Below are 25,453 nucleotides of genomic sequence, written 5' to 3'. Positions count from 1 at the left end.
GCTTACCTTGTCCCTCTCCTCTGCATTATAATTGTCAGGAAAGATGGCTTTATTTTCTGAGTCTTCACTGATTTTTCTCTCCTCCAAATAAAACTGCCATTTAGCTTCAAAGTAAAACCAGTGCTCCTGGTATTCTAAACAAGAACAGGGGGAGTTGAACTCAAGGGCATCCAGCTGAGGAGTGGGGTGGGTGGGAACTGGGTGGGTGCAGGGAGGGAGGGGAGGCAGGCAATACCCTCCCCAGCTACTGCAGTCGCGTGCAGCCCCTGAGCACCTGCCCTGGAGAAATGACTTGGTGACTGTGCCAGAATTATGAAAATGCTGGCATGTGACCTTATTTCCCTGAACAAAACCCTAAGTGGGTCTGTAAGACCAAGTCAGACCTACATTTCCAGAGCCCGTGAGTCCAGGGGCGACCTGGGGCCTTGTCCCAGGACCGGTCTAGGCCCCTCCTGGCAGCCCTGTGGCCGGGAGTCGACAGCAGGTGCTCGGCCTCCGTCGGTCTCTCCGGGCCTCTGCAACCTCCAGCTGCCAGGAGGGGCCTGGACTCGTCCTGGGATGAGGTCCCCGGTAGCCCTGGCCCACTTAGGGGTCAGGGAAATAAGGTCAAAAGTGAAAGTCATGGAGGCAGAGGGCAGAGGTTGAAGGGTGAGGGTCCACGAACCCTGCGGGGACTGAGGCTCCCGACCCAGTCCAGCCGTGGCGTGATATGGACTCCCAGCCCTGCCTCTCCCCAAGCCACGGTTGGCCAGTCTGTGGAAGCAGATATCCTCACGGGCTACGGAGGAAGTTTGCTTGTGGCTGGTCCAGAGACCCCAGGGCAGGATCTCAGAGGGCCCTGTGGAATGGTTCTTTCTCTGCATGATTTTAGGTTCTGAAGCAAGGGTTCTGTGTCAAAGGAAATCATGCAGCTCCGAGCTGAGCACAACAGATTTACTTTCAGGTTTGTTCCTCAGAGCCTGGGCCCGGCCTGTGTGCCTTCGAGTCCCCAGGGGAAAGAACGAAGTTTCAGAACCGCCGACCGGCGACCTCTCCTGCCCTGGGACTCACGGCTCGTCCCACTTGGAGGAACACGGCTTTGGGTTTTGAGTCCTGGGACAGCATCCACTGCTGTGAGGTGAGCTCAGGGATGGCATCCTCCCATGCCCCAGTATCCTGCCCCTGTCTCTTCCAGGCGAGGTGAGGGGACCCCACCTGGGTTAGGGAGGCGCCTGGGCGCCCAGCCAGCCACCCCGGCCCCCATGCCGTGGACGCCTGAGCACCTGAGACAGAGGAGCCAAGAGGTGGTTACGGCCACACCAGTGAAAATAGCTCCAGTGTGGTGCTGGTAGCTGTGTTCCGCCACCAAGCTCCCTGGGGCAGCCTGGCTGACTGTGAGGCGACATGGACAAGCTACTCAAGGAGACACTGACTTTCCGTGAACACAGAGGTTCCTTGTTCCCAGGGGCCTCGTGGCTGAGTGTGGCCAGAGCTGCGTCCAGGCAGGCGTCCCCGCCCTCATTCCCGCAGAAAGAGGTGCTGGACACCCCACGGACACTCCAGCACCCAGGTGTCCCCTGGATTTTGGCTTCAGGAAGACCTCAGCCACAGGTGTCTTGAAAACAAGCAACCTCAACGCCCCGTTCCGGTCCTCCCTCCCCTCTGGGACACCACAGATAACTCCCTTTAGAAAAATCCCTCAGCCGGGCTCGGTGGCTCAGCCTGTCATCCCATGCCTTTGGGAGGCTGAGGGGAGTGGATTGTCTAAGCCCACGGGTTCGAGACCCGCCTGGGCAGCGAGACCTCATCTCTACAATAAATCAGAAAATCAGCCGGGCGTGGTAGCGCATGTCTGTAATTCCGGCTACTCGGAAGGCTGAGGCAGAAGGATCGCTGGAGCCCAGCAGGTCGAGGCTGCGGTGGCCGGGAGCGGCCACTGCACTCCAGTCTGGGCGACAGAGTGAGATTCCAACTCAAAAAAGAGAAAAGAAAGAAAAATCCCTCAACAGCCGAAGGCCACAGAGGCGCGGAGCTGCCTGCGTCCACTGGCAGCCCCTGCTCTTAGGGCTGACAGCCCCTCCCGTGGGGTGGAGAATGCGCTGGAGAGCCGCGGACTTCCCAGCCCTGTCCCTGCTGTCCCCACGTCCACTCTATCCCCCTGGGAGGGGTCGAGCTCTGGCGACCATCCGCCCAACTCTCGGAAGGAGGACTCCCTCTGGACCCGCGGTGGGGCTTCCTCACAGCCCAGCGCTGAGTTGCTGGTGACTCAGGCTCCGGGCATGATGTCCTGGGCAGGTGCAGGTCCCTGTCCCGGGGCAGAGACATACCCCTCCCAGGCCAGGCAGAGATAGACAGCCCCGGGGCAGGTGGCCTCCTGGCAGGCTGGCTCTGGCAGGGCCGGCCGGGGCTCCCTCGGTGCTCCCGGGGGGGATGGTGCCTCGGACTGGGCAGGGCCGGCTGCCCCGCTTGCATGTGAGTTGGCCACACTCTCCCGGGGCAGGGCGGGGTGGGGCAGACAGGACCGGGGGCGGGGCTCACCTGCCATGTGCCGGATGGTCTTCCGGCAATACTCCTCGGCCAGCGGCACCGTTCGCAGCATGTCCCGCCCCCACTGCACGGGCGGCTTCCCTTGGGCGGCGTACGACACGAACAGGGCCGTGCACAGGGACCCCAGGAAGCCTGGGGGGTGGGAGGGAGAGACGGCGCGTCACCCAGCGTGCAGCAGCTCTCGCAGGGCGTGGCCCTGCCCCGGGGGCGGGCGGCGCCCGTCATGGCAGACACCGAAGGTGACCCTGAGCCCGAACAGCAGTAGCCGCGGGCCGAGCCCGGGACGGGGTGGTGTGTGTTGGCCGGCCCGGCTGGGACTCGGGGCTGACGACAGATGGAGACCCGTGAGCCGCTTTTGCCTCTTTGCGACGAGAGCCCCGTGGGCACCTCCTCCTGGCCTTTCTGGGCCCAGCCGGTGGCCGGGCGTTGCGGCCTCCCGCCAGCCGTCCTGAGCCCGTTTCCCTTTGCGGGCTGTGGGGAGGACAGAGGCAGAGAGCCACCGGCCCCCCTCGCCGGCCACGTGGAGGCGCTCGTCAGGGGGTGTCCGGCCGGAGATTGGTGAGCCCGGAGGTGGAGACCAGCCTGGGCAGCCTAGCGAGACCCCGTCTCCAAAAAGCCTCCCCAGCCAAACGAAAACCCGGCGTGAGTTTTCTCTCTGCCCAACTTCTTCCCTCTCCACCACGTGAATGACTAATCCCGCTTTAAGGTTGAAAACAGAACCTGGCAAAGCTGAAGATTAAACACACCCACGCCAGCAGGTAAGCCACTCCAAGTGCCCACACGCTCGCCGGAGGCGACGCGGTCGGGCCCCGGCAGGGCCATGCGCGTCCACGCCTCGTACCTGTGGGGTGGTTGTGGGTCATCCTGCCGCACTCGATGCTGACCTCGATGAGGGTCTCCAGCCGCGCGGGTTTCCAGTAGCGCAGGCCGATGCACATGGCTTTTGTGGCCGCGCCGAATCCCGACCCTGTGTGGAAGGAAAATGCCAGAGTTTAGACTTTTGCCCCATTCCATCTCTGACAACATGACATTTGCGATAAGTTTTGTTTTGTCGGACGGAGTCTCCCTCTGTCATCCAGGCTGGAGGGCAGGGGCACGCTCACGGCCACCGCAGCCTCAACCTGCTGTGATCAGGTGATCCTTCCGCCTCAGACTTCCAAGTAGCTGGAACCTCAGGCATGTGCCACCATGCTCAGCTAAATTTTTTTTTTTTTGATTTATGGTAGGGATAAGGTCTCGCCAAGTTGCCCAGGCTGGTCCCAAACCCGATGGCTCAGGCAATCCTCTCACCTCTGACTACCAAAGTGCTGGGATTACGGGTGTGAGCCGCCACGCCCAGCTTCCGTCTTTCTTACCTCTAACCTATCGGCGTCATTCTAGCTGAAGCGCATTTCTCGTGAGCAGCATGCAGGTGGGACGTGCTTCCGTATCTAGTCTGACAGCCCCGCCTGTCTGTGGGGCCCTCGGCCTCTTCGCATGTGACATCACCGTCGCTGTGGCTGAGACGGCCTCTCGCCTTCTGGTTTGCGTCTTCCTGTGTGTTCCCCTGGTTATCGGTGCCCCTCCCTCTTTCATGCTGCTTCTGGTTGACGGTTTTTATTTTGTTTTGCCTTTTGGTTTTTTTTTTTGAGTTGCAGTCTCACTCAGTGGCCCAGACTAGAGTGCAGTGGCCGCTCCCAGCCACTTCGGCCTCGACCTGCTGGGCTCCGGCGATCCTCCCGCCTCGGCCTTCCGAGTGGCTGGAACTACAGGTGCACGTTGCCACACCCGGCTAACTTTTTTTATTTATTGTAGAGATGAGGTCTCGCCAAGTTGCCCAGGTGGGTCTCGAACCCGCGGGCTTAGGCAATTCACTCACCTCAGCCTCCCAAAGTGCGGGATTACGGGCTGAGCCACCGAGCCCGGCTAGTTGACGGTTTTTAAATGATTGTGCTTCGTCTGCCTTGTTGGCTGGCGAGTGGTGACTGTCCTGGTCCTTGGGGGCCTCTCTAGGGTGCACGGAGTCCATCTGGGGCTCACCACAGTCACCACCGTGTGACGTCACACCACCTCCCGCATACTGGAGTCTCATGGTCCTACATGTCCACCTCTCTCCCTCTGGGCCCTGATACTGCGGTCACGCACTGTGCTTACGACACATGGCTGTCACACGCTGACGTCCTGACCTCCCGGGGTGTTCACATGACAGCACCAGAGGCCTTCCCTGTCGCCCGCAGGGCCTCATCGCAGCTCCTGGTCCCGGAGGAACCTGCATTTGCCTCGGAGGCTGTTTTCCTTCTGCCCCGTGGTGCCCGTCAGCCATTCCTGTAGTGACTCTGCTGGTGGCCAGTTCCTCCAGCTTCCGTCTGACTGGAGACGGCGACTGAGCCTTGATTTCCGACAGATCTTTTCTCTGGGAGCAGAGCTCCGGGCCGGAGTGGGCTCTTCCGGGCCTTGGGGCGTGGCGCCCCGTCTCGTGTGTACATTCCTTCGGCAGGAGGGCTGCTGTCGCCCTGGGCTCGCGGCCCTGCTGTGACGTGCGTTTTCCCGCCAGCTGCTTTTGCAAGGCTCTCTTTAGTGTCTGCACTGAGCAGCTTGGCTACTCTGTGCCTTGGTGCCATCTTCCTCAGGCTTCTGGCGCCTCCTTGGATCTATGAGTTAAGCGTGTTCATCGAGTCCGAAGCGTCTGTGTGCGACTTCTCTGAGGGTTGTTGCTGCCGTCCCACTCGCCTTGGGGATCCGGAGACACCGGGGAGGTGGCTCTTTGCCGGCCAAGGTCAGCGGGCGTCCATCACATGTCAGATTCCTTCTGTTTCTGTTTTCCTTCCTTTTTTTGAGTTGGAGCTCTCATCCTGTTTCCCAGGCCAGAGTGCAGTGGCACCCTCACAGCTACCACAGCCTCAACCTGCTGGACTCAGGTGATCCTTCTGCCTCAGCCTTCCACGTAGTTGGAACGACAGGCATGCACCACTACACCCAGCTAATTTGTTGGCTTATTGTAGAGATGAAGTCTTGCCAAGTTGCCCAGGCTGGTCTCGAACCCATGGGCGCCAGCAATCCTCTCACCTCGGTCTCCCAAAGTGCTGGGATTGTAGGCGTGAGCCACCATGCCCAGCCTTGAATAGTTGCTACTGCTCCACCTTTTGATTCACAAGTCTTGTCTTTGCGATGTCTAATCGGCTGCTACTCTCAGCTGGTGCAGTTTTCAGCTCAGACACTCTAGCTTTTGCCTCCGGGGAGGTGGTTCGGGTCTCTCGCGCCTTCCGCACCTCCTGTACCTTCCTGGACGCACGCAGCACCCGCTGTCTTCCGTCCCCACTGCTGATTCCAGCATCCGAGTCGGGTCTCCGCGGCTGCGCTGGCCTGGCCCCACGGACCGCACTTCCTGCTTCCTTCGTGCCGGCGACAGCGACTGAGCGCCAGGCCTGGCGGGTGCTGCTTTGTTGAGTCCTGGACACGTTTGTTCTCCTGGAAGTGTTTTTGAGCTTTGTAGGGGGTGCAGTTAATTTACCTGGAGATCGTTTGCCCTCGGGGTCTTGCCCTGGGAGGCCCAGCACAGAGGTTGATGTCCTGGGAGCACAGCATGGCCCTTCTGAACATGCTCCTGGCCGGTCCCTGTGAGCCAGGAGGCTCACAGGCAGCCTGGGAGGAACAGGACGTGGCTCCTCTGACCCTCTGGGTACCTTCCCCAGCCTCGGCGGCTTCCTTACCAGCCTGGCTTCCATGGCCCTCTCCTCTGTACTGTGGACGCCTCCTGCCTCAGTCTCCCTGGACTCCCAGCTCCGTCTCCTCACCTGGGCCGGCTCACGGCCTCAGTGCCCGTCCCTGCACCATGGTGACTTGGGAATGCTCTCGAGGTGGTAAGTTGTAAGCAGGGCTCATAGCTTGGGGGCCGCTATCACTCGTTGCCTGACGTCCAGTGTCTTTTTTTTATTTTTTGAGTTGGAGTCTCACTCTGTCGCTCGGACTGGAGTGCAGTGGCTGCTCCCGGCCTCCGCAGCCTCACCTGCTGGGCTCCGGCGATCCTTCTGCCTCAGCCTTCCGAGTACCTGGAACTACAGGCGCGCGCTACCACGCCCGGCTCCTTTTTTATTTATTGTAGAGATGAGGTCTCGCCAAGTTGCCCAGGTGGGTCTTGAACCTGCGGGCTCAGGCAATCCGCTCACCTTGGCCTCCCAAAGTGCTGGGATGACAGGCTGAGCCACCGAGCCCGGCCCCAGTGTCTTAAACACCAGCATCTCCCACATTTCGTCTGTTCTCCAGGTCCTGTCACTCCATTTGACAAGCGTGAGCGTGTGTGGATATACTCGCCACCACGTCTGCACAGAAAGATGGAGACACCAGAATCCGTAGCGAGAGGCTCACGGCGGTCACGTCTGGTGCCTTTAGGGGCTGCGTCTCCGTTACACACTGCTGCATCCTCCAGAGTTTCTAGAGCGAAGGTGTGCCATTTTTGGAGTGGCCATAGTGTTGTTTTAGAAAGTGCTCTTCTGGCAGAAAGCCATGTCCCTTTTCTCTCCTGAGCCCACCATCCAACTCACTCCATGCTGAGTTTGAGATGGGCTTGGGCCGCTCTGGAATGAGACTCCGGAGCCCTGTGGATGCAGGGCTGCTGGGTTCCAGCCACATGGCCGAGACCTGTAGGGCCAGGAGGCCTGGGCTTCGGTTCCACCCGCCCCCGATGTGTGTCCAGCTGTGTGCACGGCGCCGAGCCCACGAATCTCCACCTGCAGAGTAAGTCACTTCCCGAAAACACTTTCAAGGAGCACTTACTATGTGCCAAGCATGGGACACGTGCCGGAGGGGAAGATGGGAGAACACGGACCCGGGCCTTGCGACTGCGTACTCAGTGCTGGGTGGATGTCCAGGCCAGCGCTGCGGTCTTAAGTGCCCCGACACGCGCGGGTGGCTTCGGAGACGTGGCAAAGCGACGCAGACGCAAGCTAGTCTCGACCCTTAGGACCTGGCTCGACCCCAGCTCTCCACCTTCTGTCCGTCGTGTTACGGTCCGCAAGTTGCCCCTATGGTCTCAGCTCCAGTTTCCCCGGAAGAGGACTCCGGAGAAGGCCCTCCTGATTCTCACGGAATCGTCTGCTCGAGAGGCCGGCTGCCCGGGTCGGGTCCCAGTTCCTCCTGTGGCTTCGTGGGGCCTCAGCGAGTTACTTGGGCTCCGTGGGTGTCGGGTGGGGACAGCAGCAGACCCACCGCGCGGGGCGGAGGCACGAGGTGAGGGAGGCCGTGCAGAGGCTCGCACGTGGCAGGACCTGTCAGCGCGGCACTGGGCCACGAGGGTGATCTCGGGAAAGTCGTTCTCATCCTCAAGCCTGGGTTGACTTTCATGGGAGACGGGGACAGTGACACCAGCTCCAACGTCAACATTATTGTGGGGACGGGAAACTCCAGCTGCTTTTAAGTGATGCTGAGTTACTGTTATTTATGGCATGTCACCTTTCCTCCGTGTGTCCTTCCCAAGTCCTTGGTGTCCATTGACAGGACCCACGATGACTCATCAGGAGGGAAGCAGCACAGGCTGAGGAAGGGTCACTTGGAGTCCCCACGCGCCCCTCTACAAGGGATGCGTCCAGGCAGGAGGAAGGCGGCCAGGCGGCTCAGGGATCGAGCCCACGTTTCACAGGGAAGCCTGGGCGTGTCGGCTTCGCCTAGTGCCCAGCCTGGAGAAGCCGTGGCGTGGGCGACGGCTGGACTCGACCTCCTGGGCCCAAGCAGCGGCCTCCTGCCTTGGCCTCAGACCTCTGCTTTGGGGCTGTGTGTGGAGGAGGGATTCTCCCCAGCTTCCCACTTCCTCCTGCTACCGGTGACGAGAGTCCCAGCTTGACAGACACAAGGTTCACAGCTGAACACGCGTCAGGCGGGGAACTGGGCAGGGCCCACACACCCTCTCTCCTGGGTGGGAGGCCCCACATGGCACCAGGAGGTCACAGTAGAGACCACGACAGTGCCAAAGGCAGCTTTCGATGCGACGCTAAAAATCCGTGCCCGATCCAGAAACACAATGACACTGCAATGCACAAAAGCCAGAGCACAGAAAAATAAAAACGCGTATGTGAATAAGGTGGTAAGATCATGTGACAAAAAGGTCAGGCCAAAAGGAAACTTTAACATGGACTGAATGCTTGATGATGTCAAAATGTTATCAGTTTTTAAGATAGGATTAAGTTGTGGTTATTTTGTTATTGTTTGAGTCAGGGTCTCACTCTGTCGCCCAGGCTGGAGTGCAGGGGCACAAACACAGCCCCTGCAGCCTTGACCTCCTGGGCTCAGGCGATCCTTTCACCTCAGCCTCCTGCGAAGCTGAGATTACAGGCATGAGTCACCACGCCCAACTAGTATTTTTATTTTTTTGGTAGCAACGAGATCTTTCTATGTTGCCCAGGCTGGTTTTGAAATCTTGGGCTCAAGCAATCCTCCCACCAAAGCCTCCTGAAGAGCTGGGACTACGGGTGCCTGCCAACACCCCCAGGCAATTTTTTGATTTTTCTGTAGAGGTGAGACTTGCTGTGTTGCCCAGGTTGGTCTCGAAATCTTGGGCTCAAGTCATCCTCCCTCCTCAGCCTCCCAAAGTGCTGGGATGACAGGTGCAGCCACCACGCCCGGCTGATATTTTTAAAGGGCCGTCTTGTCTCCTAGTGACCCCGGTGGCGATGTTTGTGGTGGATGGATGTGATGTCTGGGTTACCTCAGATCAGCCTGGGCCCAGCAGGGAGCGGCACACGGACTCGACCGGCCTGGCTCCCATCCCCGGGTGGCCGGGAGGTGGACGTGCCCTTCTGCCACCCCAGATGGCACGGCGAGCGCAGAGACTCCTCTCTGTGCTTGCGCGTGCTTGCATTTTCCGCACTCCAACGTGCCCCCAAATTAAAATCTTGTGAAGAATGCCATCCGGATTGCAGACATTAAGGTATGACGGCGGTCGGAAGCGCGAGTGAGCTAAGCAAGCGGAGAAGCGCGAGCGTCAGCCCGCCTGACGCCGGCGAGCGGCTTCCGTGTGTGACAGGGGCTGGCCCACTGCAAAGGCCGGCCCGCTCAGCATGGCGTACGCGGCGGGCCAGGGCTCCAGCCTGGAATTCCACACAGAGTGGGGCTGAGCCCGGCAGCCAGGCGGCCTCGCCGCCCGTGGGGGTGAGCGCGGAGGGCAGGACCCCACCCCCAGGACGAGCACCGCGGACGCGGGCGGGGCGGGACGGGCGAGAGCGCGGCCCTTTGAGACGAGCGCACGCAGGAGCGGAGGCTCTCTGGAGGCGGAGACCCAGGCCCCGGAGCCCTGCCCCCCGCGGCGCAGCCAGGCAAGCAGAGACACTGGCGGGGCAGTGCGTGTGCCCCTGAAGTGCTGGCACAAAGACTGAAAGGGAGACCGTCCTTAAGACAGACCAGGCACGGAATGACAAAACGCCGCGGGAGGCAGGGCCACACCGATGGGCGCTGATCGGATGCCGCAGCAGGGCTGGCCCGGAGGGGTCCACGCCCCGTGACAGGAACCCTGGCCACCATCGGCTCACGCGGGCCACGGCAGGGCCGGCCCGGGAGACACACGCCCCAGGCAGGAACCCGGCCACTGTCAACTTGCATGGACCTCGGCAGGGCCGGCCCGGGAGACGACACGGCCCAGGCAGGAGCCCTGGCCACCGAGTCATCCCCCGTGCTGGCGACCTGACGGGCAGGCTGGTGCCCACGGGGTCCCCGAAGGCAGTTTACGGGGGGAAGAAAGGCTGTGCCTGACCCTTTTCGTTGAAGGGCGTGTGCCAGGCCAGCAGGTAGTTATCGGGCTTCAGCTGGGAGCAGCCTTCCACGGTCGCGGGGTCCGGCCGGCGTTCTGGAAGCTTCTCGATGACCTCCACGTAGCACCTCACCATCTCCCGGTACAGGTCGTCCAGGCACCAGTAGTCTGGGGAGAAAGGGAGGCAGATGTCAGAGCGACCGGGCGGCGAGGCCTCCCCCGGCCGGACAGACTCAGGGGACAGGGGACAGGGGCGGCGGGAGGAGGCAGGCCAGGCAGGGAGCGGGAGGACACCGGCACACGGCCTGGGCCACCTGGGAACCCGACGCCGGACAGCGGGCACTTCCGACTTCTTTGCCACCTCAGACATCACGGTTCTCAACATTGTGGAGAGACAGGGTCTCCCGCTCGCCCAGGCTGGAGTGCAGCCATCACGGCTCACCGCAGCCTCGACTTCCTGGGCTCAGGAGATCCTCCCACTTCCGCCTCCCAAAGTGCTCTGATGTCGGGCATGATGAGCCATGGCACCCAGCAGGTTTGTGGCTACAATTTTCGTGACTTGTGGGAATCTAGAAGAACGCAGGCTCCTCACTCATTCTACCCACGTGAGAGTGAGCTGGACAGCCCACTGGGCTGTGTGGAGACGCTGGGCGACTCTCCCACCCCAGCTCCGGGAAACCTGTGTGCACAGGGACGGCGACGTCACATGGGACAAGTGCCACGAATGGCATTCTGGGGGCGAGTGTGGGCTCGAATCCTCAGAGACCCTGGGGCCCGAGCACAGACGGAGCTGCAGACCCCAGACGTTCGCCCTCGACAGCCTGCTCCGCGGACGGCCCATGGGACCCCACAGCCATGCCAGTTCCCCACACAAGGCTCAGTGAGGCTTGCAGACACACATGTGCTGCCCAGGGCCAGGCCCAGGGCCAGTGCCGGTAAAGGCAGTTTTTGCTTTTGTGAGACAGGGTCTCGCTGTCACCCTGGTGTGATCATGGCTCACTGCAGCCTCAAACTCCTGGGCTCAGGTGATCCTCCCACCTCTGCCTCCCGAGAGGCTGGGACTACAAGGGCCATTATCCTCAGGTGATTTTCAAATTTTGCAGTTTTTGCACAGATGAGTCTCGCTACGTTGCTCCCGGCCTCAAGCGATCCTCCCTCCCCGGCCTCCCAAAGTGCTGGGACACAGGCATGAGCCACTGTGTCCAGTCCTGTAGCTGCAAAGCCTGAGCGGTTCTGTGGTTAAGTGACCTCGAGCATGGAGGAGACAGTCCACACAGCCTTTAAAATCGGGGTCTGGGTACCTGGCCATGCCAGGACAGGCTATGACAGGCGGGGCGTAACTCCGGTGAGGTGGGTGAGGGGGCCTCCTCGGGGCCTCTTAACCCCCCAAGTCACTTTTATTCTGAAGTCACTTTCAAGGCTTGTGGGCCACCCTGGGAGACCCTCTGCCCATGCTGCCTTGGGGTGTGCCCCCACTTTGGGATGGGGGAGGAGGCCTGGCCCAGCTTTCCTGGGGCAGGCAGGCCCTGGGAACCCAGAGGCCTTTCACCGGCTGGCCGGAGCCCTCCAGCCACACGGTCAGGAGTCAAGTGTGGGGCCTGGAGACCGGGCCCGTGGCAAACACCAGAGAGAGGGCGGGTGACAAGGACAGTGTGATGCCCCTCACGTCCCCGACCCGCTCGGCAGGGACTGACAAGCCCGGCCGTCCTGGGAGGCGTGGTCCCCGCTGACCCACCCGGTACTGTCCCACGCACGGAGCCATCCTGGTCTGAGTGGGGTGGGGAGGACGCGGGAGACCTGGGCCCGTGATCCTCGTGGGAGGGGTTGGCTTGTCAGTCACCCCCGTTGGGTGACCCGCACTTGCCCCGCCCAGCCTTCTGGGGCTGCCACGTGCCGGCCCGCAGACCCCCACCTTCAGCGCCCAGAGGCCAAACTCAGCCCTCCATGAGCAAGCTGGCCTCCCGGGTCCCAGAGCAATTCACTTCCTCTGGGGCCAGAGACTAGAGCGTAACTGGAAGCAGGCTTGGGCCGAGGAGCCACGCTCCACCGCCCCAGGGTCGCTCTGCCAGGGGGCTGCCCGGCTCGCCCTGCCCCCACCCCAGCGACAGGGCAGTGAGGAAGCTGCCGCCGGCTCCCAGCGGACGCCACACCAAGGAGAAGACAGGCACGGTGGCTCAGGCCCGTAATCCCAGGCTTTGGGAGGCTGAGGTGGGAGGATCCCTGGAGGCCAGGAGTTTGTGACCAGCCTGGGCCACATAGCCAGGCCCCGCCTCTATCTTTGAGGAGGTAGAAAAGGCAGATCACCAGTCAGGCGGCTCGTGGCAGGCTCAGCTGCCCCGAGGGTCCCTGCCCCATGCAGAGCCCTGCGTGCCATGATGGGGCCACGGAGTGGGCGGGGGACAGGCCGGGACACGTGACCCTACGGCTGGCACACCCCGTCCTCTCTGCCGGGACAGCGCCATGGGCGGCTTGATGCCGCAGCTGCACCAGACGAGCCCCTCCAGTGTGCGCCTGTTGGTGCCTCTGCACGCCCGACAGGGTCGCCCCGTGTCATTCCCACGGAGCCTGAGAGAGGGAGGCTCAGAGGGAGAGCCGCTTCCCGGCTCCTCAGCGGGCAGGTGGGGGCACAGCGGGCACAGCCGGCACACAGCCCAGGTGAGGCCAGGCTCCAAGATGGGCCATGCCCTCCCAAGACTGGCACAGGCACGCCCACTGGATGCCTGCTGAGTGACTTCATGACAGTGCACTAGGCATGAACGCCTGGCTCACAAATCTATGTACGTCGGTGCACTCGTATCTTGGAGAATGTCGGGCTGTCACTCCTGGCCACCATCTGCTCCTGCGCCCAGTTCCCAGACACACCTAGAGGCAGGACACCGGCAGCCTCGCCGGGCCACGGGGTCAAGTGCACTCCGGGAGCAGAGCCCGCAGCCCGTAGGGCAGGGACCCATGAGTGAAGATGTGTTCCACTCTCACAGCCTGCCTGTGGCCAAACGCGTGGAGGGCCTCACCCGCCCCATGGCCGAAGCCCTCGTGGCAAACAGCGGCGCCAGGCGGGCGGGGCGTAAGGGCACAGGCTCCGGCCAGACTGTGGCTCCCGTCCAAGCTCAGCCACTCCGTGGCTGCGTGGCCTGGGCCGTGCCCCAGCCTCTGCCCAAGTTCCTCATCCTGTGCAGTTCCCCCGGGGGCAGGTGTGTGGACGGCGGGGACAGGTGGAGGACAGGCAATGTGGGGGACAGGTGTGTGGATGGCGGGCGGGAGGCAGTGCCTGGCATGGAACCGGGTGTGGCGGGGTCCCTCGTGTGGTGAGCACGGCTCACGGAGCCCCTGTAGGGCACGCTTGCTGTCTGAAGGGGAAGCCCCGAACGACGAGGCCCAGCTTCAGTCCCCGTGAGGTGAGGACACGTTCACCCCGCTCGGGTCTGCGTCATCCTGACTGACCCCCACGCTGGTGGCCACGGTGGGCACCAACACGCTCGCTTCTGCCCCCACGTCTCACACCTGGCTCACTGCCTCCTTAGGGACAGGCCAAGCTGCTCGCCATCCCTTCAAAGATGTCGCCCAACCTCAGACGGGCGTGGCCATCCTCCCTGCTTGGTGCATCCAGTGCCAGGTGTCTCTATGTTGGGTCCCTCCCATGCTGGGTCCCTCTGGTGTTGGGCTCTCCCCGTGTCGGCTCCTCCCATGTTGGTTCCTCTCATGCTGGGGCCCCCGTGTTGGGTTCTTCCTGTGTTGGGTGCCCCCAAGTCGGTTCCTCCTGTGTTTGGTCCCTCCCCTGCTGGGTCCCCTCCCGAGGCGAGTCTCCTTCCGGGGGCCACACAGATCCAGCCCCACACCGCGGACGCTGCCATTCACAAAACACCTCCTCAGTGCTAACGGAGACCAGGACACTTGCAGGATTTGTGGACGTGGGCACCCTTGTGCACACAGCATCACATAAGCAAAGGAAGCCAGGTTCAGGAGTGAGCACCAACTGTGTACGGTTCACGTGAGCCAGAGCTCTGTCCTGTGCTGGCCACAGGCTCCTGCAGGGTAGCTGGGCGCCCCTCGCCATCACGGCTCAGAGAGGCACCGAGCCAGAGCCAGGAGCTGTGTAGACCCACGCCGTGTGGACGCGGCGCCTCCCGCTGTCAGCGAGCTGTTGGCTTTATCTTATCGCCGGAGCTCGGCTCTGTCCCTGGTTATTTAAGGACCGACCACAAAGCTGGAGCATGCCTGCACCATGACCGCAGAGCTAAAGCGGGCACGGCAGGCGGGGCGGATGAGGGGCTCGCGGGGAACCTCGCCGACGGCGCTGCTGTCCCCAGACTGAGCCCTGCCTTGAGAGTCCAGACCTATGGACTTTGGAGCTCAGGCAGCGTGGAACAGCTGCCCTCCGAGTTCAGCCCCCGGCCGTTCCCCTGAAACTCATGCAGAACCTCGACCCCAAAACCGATTTACTGCTTAAAGGGCATTTTAAGAAAGTCTGTCCGACCACCCGATCAATTTCGCGGCACTTCCTAGAGCTCGTTAGTCCAAGCTGACCCACGGGGCGGATGATACGCCCGCCTTAACTCCCTGGAACTTAGAAGCCGTCACCGAACGGGACTGGCTAGATGGGTCCACATTTCCAGCTGGCTAATCATCTTATTCCCCTTTGAAATCAGTTTGGGATGATCAGCCTTGATCTCTGCAGACAATAGCCGCGCCCTCGCCTGCCTCCCCGACGGCCCAGGAGCGAGCGCTCAGAGGCAGAAGGCGCCAGGCTGAGCGGACGCTGTCCAGAGACAAGTGAGAAGTCGCCGTGTAAACACGGGATCATAATTATCTGCAAAGCAGAGTAACGCGGTCGCCCGGAGACACTGAGCCGAGCATCAGGTGGCATCGGGTGACAACGCCAGCTGGGAGTCGCTGCCTTCAAAGCCCTGGGCTCGTGGGACGCAGCGGCCCCCTCCCCGGCAGGGCGGTCGCCTACCTGTGGTGAGGGCCCGGGCCGTGGCCATGTGCATGACGGTGTTGTCACTGACCGGCCACGCGTCCGCCGACAGCACCAGGCGGTCCAGGCCCCCGGAGCGCCGCAGCTCCTCCCGGACGCCTGCGCCCGGTGCACCGTTCTCCGCGCAGAGGTTCCTGTAGCCGAGCGCGTCGCCGGCGGCCGCCAGCAGCATCGCGGCCTGGAAGCGCTCCATGGCTCGGCGGCCCCTGCCTCCTCCCCTCTGGGCTGCGGCCTCCTTCCCTCCCGGGCTGCCTGAGCGCGCTGGCTTTTATAGAGGCCATTGTGCAGCTGCCGCGTCCTGCCAGGCGCCCCTTGTCTGTCTCCACAGGTGGCACCAATGAGAGGAGCCCTCTGTCCCCCACGTGGGCGGTGTCGGCTTCCCGGCGTCTGGCAGGCTCTGGCCTCCCTACAGGCCCCGGGCCTCCCTTGGCAGAGCAAGCCCCCTCTTGCCGCCCCTTGCAGGAGCGGGCAGCTGCCCGGGGTCGGCGGCGTGTGCCCGCATGTGCAGGCGTGCCACCCGCTGCCCGCACCAGGGCATGTCCGCCGCCCAGGTCCCTCCCCATTGACTGCAGCCCCGCGGTCCCCAGGCAACAACCCGTTAGCTTTGTCTCCCCAGTTTTGCCCTTTCTTGGAACTTCCAGCACATGCCTCCCACTGTCTTGCTGTTTACTAAAAAAGCTTTTCCAGACACGTCAGTGCAACGTGCGGCCTTTTGTGTCTGGCTTCTTTCACTCAGCATCATGCTGAGAGACACAAGGTTGATCTGTAGTGGTTTTAGAAAACTTTTTGAGTCGGGGTCTCACTCCTCGCCCGGGCTAGAGTGCAGGGGGATGGTCACAGTTCAACAGCCTTGACCTCCTGGGCCATCCTTCCACCTCAGCCTCCTGAGTAGCAGGGATTACAGGTGCACTCCACCACACCTGGCTAATCTCTTTGATTTTTTTTGTAGAGTTGAGGTCTCTCTATTGCTCAGGCTGGTCTCAAACTCCTGGGCTCAAGAGATCCTCCTGCCTCAGCCTCCCAAATGCTGGGATTACAAACCCGAGCCACCGTGCCTGGGCTAGAAAGCTTTTCTTCCTGATTATAAAATGTGTTTATGAGGAAAACTTAGAAATTCAGCATAAAGGAAAAAGCACATCGAGCTCCTGTGTGAAAGATGATGTCTTCTCACCACTCAGTGCTTAGTGAGAGTCTCTCCGACTTGCGTGGCTCTGGAGTGCAATGCGGCGAACGTGTCAGCGGAGCGCAAAGCCTCGCGAGGAGGCTACTGTAATGCCAGCCTTCAGTTCCATGAATGCTAACCTCCCTGCCAGTTTATGAAGGGGGGTTTGCCCCCAGGGAGAGGCGGGGTGAGGCCGAGTGTGAGAGCCAGGGCTCTTCACTTGAGACCAGCTTGGAAAACAGTCTGTTTTGCGACCCCACCGACAGCAGGCCTCGCCGTGGCCAGGGAGCTGGGGGCTGCATGTCTCCCTCCCAGCCCTGGGGACCCAGCTTGTGCCAGACCCCGGAGGAGCCAGAGGGAGTGACACCTGGGCCTCGGAAGCTCTTCTGGTGGAAATAAAATGGCTTTGAGTACACCACATTTAAGTAAACGTACAGTATTATGTCAGCTGGTAAAATCGAGGCTCTGAGTTCACTCCAGCTGGCACAACTCTGGGATTCTGAAACAAACAGTCCTTCAAAAGCAGGACGTCTTGGCCAGGCACAGCGGCTGGGTCTATAATCCCAGCACTTTAGGAGTCCGAGGCAGGAGGATCACTTGAGCCCAGAGTTTGAGACCAGCCTGATGTGAGTAACCCTGTCTTTTGTAGCGACACCTCATCTCTACAAAAATTAAAAAAAAAATCAGCTGGGTGTGGCGGCACACACCTGTAGTCCCAGATACTTGGGAGGCTGATGTGGGAGGACTGCATCAGCCTAGGAAGTCAAGGCTGCGGTGAGCCATGACCGTGCCACTGTGCTCCAGCCTGGGCGACAGAGTGAGAGCCTGTCTCCAAAAAAAGAAAAAGAAAAGAAAGAGAAAAAGTAAAGAAGCAAAGCAAGCAAGCAAGCAAGCAGAGCAGACGCCTGTAGGCTCCCTACCCAGACAGCGAGACAGGACAGACTCGGGGGACGGCCCTTTCATCCAGACACCACCCCTCCTAGGCGGAACAGCACGGTTTGCAGGAGCTGCAGCTCCTGGCTGAGTGAGGTGGAAACCTTCATCCAGAACGCTGGGGCAGCTTCCGTGCCACGGGCCCGAGTGAGGGCGAGACGAGCCCAGCCGTAGTTCATTCAGCAAACACTCTCAGGGCCCCTGCCTTGTACTAGGAACCGTGGATACGGCCGCAAACCCCAGCAGGAAGCTGACCCGCCTCTGAGGCCTGGGCTCCGAGACGTATGGAACGTTACACCGGAGCTTTTATTAAGCTCTCATAACGCAGCAACATGTGCTGCGCCACTGAGAGCGAGAGACGACGACGTCCTCCCAGCGGTTCTGGGCAGCTGCGTGGCGAGGGTCGGGGGCCGTGTTTCTCAGGCCTGTTCCAGGGGCCGGTGGGTTTCCGGTCTGCCTCTGGTTTATGTTCCCATCAACGCTCCCGCACATCCTGAATACATGATGTCTAGAATTTCCTCATGGACGGCCGCATTGAGCACATGGCGTGATGCTGAAAAAGAAACCACGTGATAGAGGCTGTCTGGGGACATGATTGCTCAGTTGGGGGCACAGGCCAGACGCAGGGAAGGGACGTGTGTGCTGGTGGCTACCCAGGCGGGGGGCTTTACGGCCGTCCCGGGACCAAGCACGGGGCCCTGACAGTGGTAGCCGGGGTCCCTACCACCACGGAGAACTGCAGAGACAGGACACCAGAGACAAAATCTGCTTTAATGCTCTGTTCTCAGCGTTTCACAGCATGCACGGCCCAAGTGTGAGTAAGAGAAGAAGCCACGATGTCTTGAGAGCCTTTCTCCAATCACAAATATTCAGTGTCTGTCAACACCCCTCAGAGCTTTACATCTCAAAAACAGAGAGGTGTGCAGATTTCTGTAAGCTCATGAGGACTGTATGAACTCTACAAACTCTTCTGAACAGAACAGCTACGTGTCAAGAACCCAGGGAGCCCAGAGATGCTTTGACATTCTTGAGGTTTTATTAAAGCTGGTTTTTGCTACATTCAACACTTGTTCTCTGAGGACCGCAGTTGTCTAAAGGGAGAGACGGCCCGGCCTCCTGCAGATTTGGAAGTAGAGCTCGCGGTGGGTGTTGTGGCCAGGCAGGGGGAGCTGTGCGGGCTGGGTCTCCCCCACACCCATCCGCCCACGTGCCTGCCACCGGCAGTGGCCGTTGGCTCAGAGGCAGCGGCGCGACTGCTGTGAGCACAGACCTCAGCCGCAGGCATTCCCCAAGACTCGGGCAGATCCCGCCCCGGCCTGGCTGGACGCACTGGGTCCAGGCTGCCTGGTGGTCTCTCCCCTCCGGGGCAGCAGCCCGGCTGACCACTCCCCGAGGGCACCGCAGGTGCAGAAAGGCACGCTTGTGACACGAGGTCTCGGCACACATGAGGTAGGTGCAGGCGGTGAGGTCTAGAACGACATCAGCCTCCATGCCAGGCCATGGGTCCTGCCCCGCCAGGCAGACGGTGGGACAACGGGCCCTGGCACGGTCGTGGCTCACACAGCCGAAGGTTTGGGGCTGGGTTGTTTGGACAACCGTGTGCGTTTTCGCTTGTGTGCAATGTGCTGGGTGGGGGCCTTCCAGACGCTGCAGATGGGCGTTCACGTCAACGTCTGTCACCCGTCAAAGAAATGCTTTTCATGGAAAAAGCTCTTTTTAAGTGTAGTAAAACATACTTTTAAATACATACTTTATGAAACTTCCTGGGAAGTTCGAGGACATTATTGGAAGTGAACTAGGGCCACGGACTTGTAAGCAGCTTAGCGCAAACTCTGCTGGGACCATGCCGCATGGCTGTCCCACGTGAGCCGTCATGGGGTCCAAAGCTGGAAAATGATTTCAGGGGACCATCTAGAGAAACAGAACAACAGTCTGGCAAACGTGGCGAACGGTCATTCAAAAACAGAAATCCTGGAGTCCTGGCACCAGGCTTAGAGACACCATCCTCAGGGCAGGACCCTCCTCACTCCGACCTTGACCTTGCAAGAACATAGGTCTCACAGAGGATGCCATCACTGCTCTCTGCTGTCCCACTTCTGCAGGCGAGTGGCTGACAGCGGGCTCGCACCTCGTCAGGTGAGCAGGGCCTGCACCCCGCCGGTGCCAGCGGCTCTATGGCACATTTTGTAAACAGAGTCATGCAGAATTCTCTTAAAGCAACGGCTATGCGGACACATCTCCAAACTCCAAAGCGGCTATTTCTCGAGGACTGGCCTGCGGGGTCCACACGCCTGTACCGCCGTCCTCTGCAGAGTGAGACGGTCACCCTGACTTCACGACAGGCCAGGCAACTCCCAGCCAGCGAGGTGAGCCCTTGCAGACGCAACACCCACAGCCTGGTCCGCACGGCTCTGTCTAGAAAGGCCTGCGCTTCCCACCCGTGACGACGGGCCGTGCGTATTCCACAAAATCGTCGATCAGGACTGGCCACGCTCCTGCAGGGAGGCAAGCACATGCATCAACACCGGGCAGGGGGCGCCCTCGCCTCCCAGCGCCTTGCCAGCATCCGGCCGACACTCGCACGCCAAAGCCTGGGCTTGGGCCTCACGCGGCTCGTGCACTGCGGGCGTGCTTTCCTCACAAGGCGGGTGGTGGGCACTGCCGTGTGGACACTGGCTGGGGTGGACGGGCCTGCGGCTGGCTGCCATGTGGCTTCGTGTCCCTGTGCGCATGCCTAGCAGAGAGGGCCAGCACCTTGGGGACAGAACATGGGGCAGGAGCTGCCTCCCTGGCTGCCCCAGGGCCTCTGCCACTGGGTCTGTTCTCTGGATGAGCCTCCCTGGCCCCGGCAGAGCTTCCCTGCCCTGTTTTGGCCTCGCCTCCCTGACCTCGGTCTCCCCCCTCCACCTCTCTCGGCCTCCCCTCCCTGATCTCAGCCTCGCCTCCATGACCTTGGCCTCGCCTCCCCGACCTTGGCCTCGCCTGCTTCCCTGACCGTGGCCATGGCTCCGGCGGCTGTGCCTGTGTCGGTCCCGTGGGCCTGCGTTGCTCAGCCGGGGCCGCGGGCCTGTGCGGAGGACGCCGAGAAACGTGCCGGGACCCCGCGGGGGGCAGCCTGCAACCGCCGCTCTCGGAGCAAGGCGACCGGGGCCCAGAGGCGGCTGCGGCCTGGCGGGCTTGGGGGGCAGCGGGGCCTCGGGCCGTGTCTCTCCTCGCGTGGCGGTGTCCCGGTGCACAGCAGGTATGCTCTGAGAGGCATCCTAAGCACGGGGAACTGCAGTGTAGACGCATCTATGTGAGCGGATGCCCCAAGTAAGCCGAAGCGGCACATGGAAGGGCCCGCGGAGGTGCCGGGCTGAGCGGCTAGGCTCGAGGCCCTGTTTTCCTTTGTGTGACTTCAGCGAGGGGGACTATCTCCGCCCATCCCAGTGAAGGTCGCCAGAGTACACTGCTGTGGCGAGTCGTCTCCGCCAGGCAGGAACAGCCCACCCCCTCAGGCAAGCGCTGCTGTGACCGCCGGAGGCAGCCCCCTTCCAGTACCTTCCTCGTCGTAGTTGGACATGTCATCTGCAATCATGTTTCCAAAATCCAGCAGGAGGTTCCACGTGTCTCTGGGGATCGACCTTTTGTGATGTTCCTAGCAAGAGAGGAGACCCGCCAGGCTGAGGGCACGACGCCTCACGTGTGCTTTCGGGGGCTCTCGACCTCCACCTGGCGGGGGGCGCTGATGGCATCGGGAGAGGGCACAGCGACACAGCTCTCAGCGGGAAGGGGCACCGCCCTTGACATGGCGTTAAGAGCTGCAACAACCTCGACGCCCAGATGCAGAAAGCGGCCTTTAAAGGCGGAGGAAACGGGGCCGACATTAAGAGGACAGGCTCCGGCTTCCGTCGAATGGAGGGCGGCCTCCCGGTCTCGCTCCCTGCCCATCGGACCCACTCGGCCAGCCAGGGCAGCCGGCAGTGGTGGCCCTCCCCGTTGCTCCTTGTGCGTCCCTTTTCTGCACGCTGGGCTGCTCCTGCAGCGGGATGGACGGTTCTCTAAAAGCATCTTCGTTCAGCCTTTTGGCACCCCCTGAGCCTGGGATGTCAGAGTGCCTGTGCATGCCATCCAGCGGGGGCCAGGGAAACACTGGTCCTCAGTCCACTCCGTCTCTGACTGCGACAGAGGTGCTGGTCCCTGCACGCAGCGTGCACTCCTCGTACGCCAAACACACGTTTCACACATGTGTAGTCATGACAGCTTCTAGGCTTGTCCTGTGATCTCAAGCATTATTAGACTGGGCTCAGGGGCTCATGCCTGTCATCCCGGCACTTTGGGAGGCTGAGGTGAGAGGACTGCCTGAGCCCATGTTGAGACCAGCCTGGGCAGCTTGGCGAGACCCCATCTCTACAATAAATTGAGGAAAATTAGCCGGGCCTGGTGGCATACACCTGTGGTTCCAGCTACTTGGAAGGCTGAGGTGGAAGGACTGTCTGAGCCCAGCAGGTTGAGGCTGTGGTGGCTGTGGGCGACAGAGTGAGACCTCAACTCAAACAAAACAAAAACAAACAAAAAACCCCCACAAAAACCACCCACTGTTTGCTGCTACCAAGTTACACACGGTTTCCGTGGCCTGCTCTTCCCCACCCGATGCTGGTGAGTGAGTCCAGATCTGCCGCCTCGTGGTGCCGGGCTGTGCTGTGTCCATGCTGGGCGCACCCTCACCACCCGCCATCCCGGAATGTCTGGGATGGAGGTCTGACCCCAGTGGAGGCAGAGCCAGGCACAGGACTGTGAACCCCTGACAATCTAGAGAAGGAACCCAGCACTGTTGTGCCCGGGGCACCATAGGCTGGCAGGATCCAATGATGCCTTCGTGGTGTCCCCATCCCCCACGCCCGGGAGCCCAATTACTAGGTGAGGAAACTGAGGCACGTGGAGGCGCCTTGCCCAAGGCCACACAGCGGGCATGTAGCAGACAAGGGATGCATCACCGGGCTTGATGGGTCGAGGTGGTGGGGGGTCCTGGCAGGCATGGTTCGTGCGCACGGAGGGCCGCTTCTCTCCCTTTTGGGGGCAGATGGTGAGGGGCCTGGGGGTCTCTGCTCTGGGGTGGACACACCTCTGTCCCTTCCCGTCCCGAGTCCCCAGTTCCGTCTGCTGCCTCCCACGGCCACACTGTCTCCCTGGCCCACGAAGGCCCCTTCCTTCTAAGCGCTGCAGGACACGCCTGGGAGGGTCTGGAGCAAGGCCATTCCCGGGCCAGGCACGACAGGGTGCAGCTGCCGCTCGGAGCCCCAGCCCAGGAGGGGCGGCCTGCACTCCACAGGCTGGAGCCTGTCGGGGTGGACCAGCCGGCGCCGGTGGACCCCGGGGCCGCGCCAGCCCCCACAGCTTCCACACATGCGATGGCAGTCAGACCGTCAAGTGCAGCTCAAGCCGCCGGCCTCCCTCCCGCTGGACACACACGACGAGGAGGACACTCACCAGCAAGAACGTGTTCCAAAGGTCCAGGAACTTAAACCTTCCAGATAACACCAGCTTCCAATACGCCACAGCCATGTCTAAGTCTGGCAAAGAGAGAAAGAGCCGCGAGTGAGCCCCTGTCTCTCGCTCTGCACACGGAAACGAACACTTCTCAGCACCCCGACGGGCACGTGGGTGACAGAGGGGGCGTGCCCACCCGGACTGCGAGAGGTCTGGCCTCTACAGAGGTGCTCCTGGAAACCGCGTGCAGCCTGATTTCACGCATCGGGGGCAATGGGTCTTGAAAGGGAGTTGTGTGTTCAGCTAATTGACCTGCAAGTCATCATCCCCAATGAATCCGTTTTGGAGGCTTGCGTTTCCATCTGCATTGGGCATTCCTTCCTTCCTTCCTTTCTCTCTCTCTCTCTCTCTCTCGTCAGGGTCTCCCGCTGTCACCCAGGCTGGAATGCAGTGGCACGATCATGGCTCACTGTAGCTTTGACCTCCTAGGCTCAAGCAATCCTCTTGCTAGTTTCCTGAGCAGCCAGGACGACAGACATGCGCCACCACGCCCAACCACCTTTTCTGCTTTTTTGGAGAGACGAGGTTGGGCTATGTTGCCTGGGATCAAGCAGTCCTCCCAGCTTGGCCTCCCAAAGTGTTGGGATGACAGGCGGGAGCCACTGTAAATTGGGCTTTCTTTAACCCTGACCTGAACTGGATACTGTGAATGCATATCGCTTGGTTTTGAAAACAGGCCACTGCCTTTCTGGGCGGCAGGTCTCCCATCCAAGGGTTCGCCAGGAGCAGCCCTGCTTAGCTTCCCAGCCTGTGGCGCCTCCTGCGCCTGCGCGCCATGACGCCACTGCCGAGGCCACTGCCTTTCTAAGTGATGCTTGCAATTCAGGCGACTGGCAGAGAAAGGAAGGCACACCGCTCTCCTGAGAGACCAGCCTGGGAACCGCATGGCCTCAAACGGCAGGGAATTCGCAAGGAAAGACACCCAGGCCTGTAGGGACGCAGGATTCTAGCGGCACAGTCAAGACACGTCAGCATGAAGGAGGGAAGCCTTCTCCTGAGACGGACGGGGCACGTGCAAACCCAGATGCTCAGCAGGCAAAGCCAGCTGCCCGCTTTCCCATGACGGAAAGGCGGTGGCGATTTCACGGCTCTCACAAGCCTGTGTGTCCCACTCCACCCGAACAAGATGTCCATGGCAGCGTGGGGCTGAGTTCTAGGGCTGTGTCAGTCGTAGGGCTCCTCCTCCCACCCGTGACCATCCAGGGAACGTCAGTGCTGCGTGTGGGGCTCCAGCGGGAGAACAGCATCTCCCACCCGTAACTGCCGGCACACCGCCCTAGCGCCCGTCGGCCCCAAGCTGACCGTTTCCTTGCTAGGCGAAACAGAGCAAGTGTAGAGAGGGGCTGAGAAGGCGACCTCTTTTCACCTCGTTGAACAGTGCTCACCACTCTTAGGCAAGGAAGAAACAGTATATGGAAGCAATTCCTCATTACGCTTTTCTGGATGAGGGGTCCCACGAAAACCGGAGTTGTTATCTAGAGAGTGGGCCCCTTTTAGGACAGGCTTCCCCCGCAGGTAAATGCATTTTTTTTTTTTTTGAGTTGGAGTCTCACTCTGTCGCCCAGGCTGGAGTGCAGCGGCATGCTCACGGCCACTGCAGCCTCAGCCTGCTGGGCTCAGGTGATCCTGCTGCCTCAGCCTTTCAAATAGCTGGAAACACAGGTGTGTGCCACCGCACCCAGCTAATTTTTTGATTTATTGTAGAGACGAGGTCTTGTCATGTTGTCCAGGCTGCTCTTGAATCTGTGGGCTCAGGCAATCCTCTTGCCTCAGCCTCCCAAAGTGTTGGGATTACAGGCTGAGTCACCGTGCCTGGCGAGGTAAGTATTCTAGGAACCTACTGGCATTTGTGTCCAGTCAGTGTTGTTGTGAGAGGTTGCGTTCAGCTTCAGTGAAGTTTTTTTGGGAGCCTCTTTCCAGGCGTTTGCCCATTTCATGATGGGTGATTGACACGAACAACTCGCCCCCACTCGGTGCTGAGTGTTCTGCAGTTGTTGGCCAAAACAGCACGGCACCCTGCCCACCTTCCCTCTCTACCCACTCTCACCCCGAACAACTGTTTTCTGTTTCTTTAGGGAAAAAAGTTCTCAGAGGGAAACACTTTGCCAACGTGGAAGAGGTGAAACAAAAAACAGCGGAAGCACTGAATGGCATCCACACTGACGAGCTCAAAACTGTTTTGAGCGGTGGGAAAAGCATCTCAGCAGGTGTATCGCATCAGACGGAGGAGAGCACTCGAAGGTGACTGAAGTTTAAACACGTAAAGATAAATACACAAGTTTTACAAATAAATTCCAGTTTTGGGGGGTCTTCCCTCATGTGTCAGATAAACTAACGTGAAAAGCAGATTAACGAGTATATTAAGGTAACAGATTACTTTAAATGCAAAATGCCCAACCAAACACTTTTTGAAAGACTTTCATCTAAACCTGGTTCAATTCCACTTGATCAAAGTTACTAAAGTCGGAGTTCTAACTTGAGGTTTCTGGGATTAGTTATGAATACAACCCGGAAAGTGAGAGGTAGACAAGAAGCTGCCCACTTTAAGTAAAACGCCTCCACAATCTATGTTTAATGGGCTCATCACAGACTTCTCTGTTTTTTTTTTTTTTTT

The 25,453-nt window shown here is 60.6% G+C and overlaps 2 protein-coding genes across 2 annotated transcripts in view; both read right to left on the bottom strand.

Annotated features, from left to right (window-relative positions):
- Window positions 1–6: 6 nt before the first annotated feature.
- Window positions 7–15,408, bottom strand: ADPRHL1 (ADP-ribosylhydrolase like 1; the record flags this gene model as incomplete). The annotated part of the gene is made up of 5 exons (XM_008052837.1): window positions 15,195–15,408; window positions 10,244–10,408; window positions 3,368–3,493; window positions 2,518–2,658; window positions 7–134 (listed from the first exon to the last, which is right to left on the bottom strand). Coding segments are annotated over exons 1-5 (774 nt in total), but the record flags the coding sequence as incomplete, so codon positions are not given.
- Window positions 15,409–19,043: 3,635 nt separating this feature from the next.
- DCUN1D2 (defective in cullin neddylation 1 domain containing 2) overlaps window positions 19,044–25,453 on the bottom strand; it is a 26,067-nt gene continuing 19,657 nt past the window's right edge. The window contains exons 5-7 of the mRNA XM_008052828.1: window positions 22,780–22,862; window positions 20,851–20,947; window positions 19,044–19,805 (exon numbers count right to left, since the gene is read on the bottom strand). Coding sequence (XP_008051019.1) covers window positions 19,726–19,805; window positions 20,851–20,947; window positions 22,780–22,862 — 260 coding nt within the window. The 3' untranslated portion in view covers window positions 19,044–19,725. The remainder of the gene's footprint in view (window positions 19,806–20,850; window positions 20,948–22,779; window positions 22,863–25,453) is intronic.

Source organism: Carlito syrichta, unplaced genomic scaffold (assembly GCF_000164805.1).
Source record: "Carlito syrichta isolate Samal-C Ts95f unplaced genomic scaffold, Tarsius_syrichta-2.0.1 Scaffold71975, whole genome shotgun sequence".
In the NCBI taxonomy this organism is placed as follows: domain Eukaryota; kingdom Metazoa; phylum Chordata; class Mammalia; order Primates; family Tarsiidae; genus Carlito; species Carlito syrichta.
This window is presented reverse-complemented; position numbering and strand designations above follow the sequence as displayed.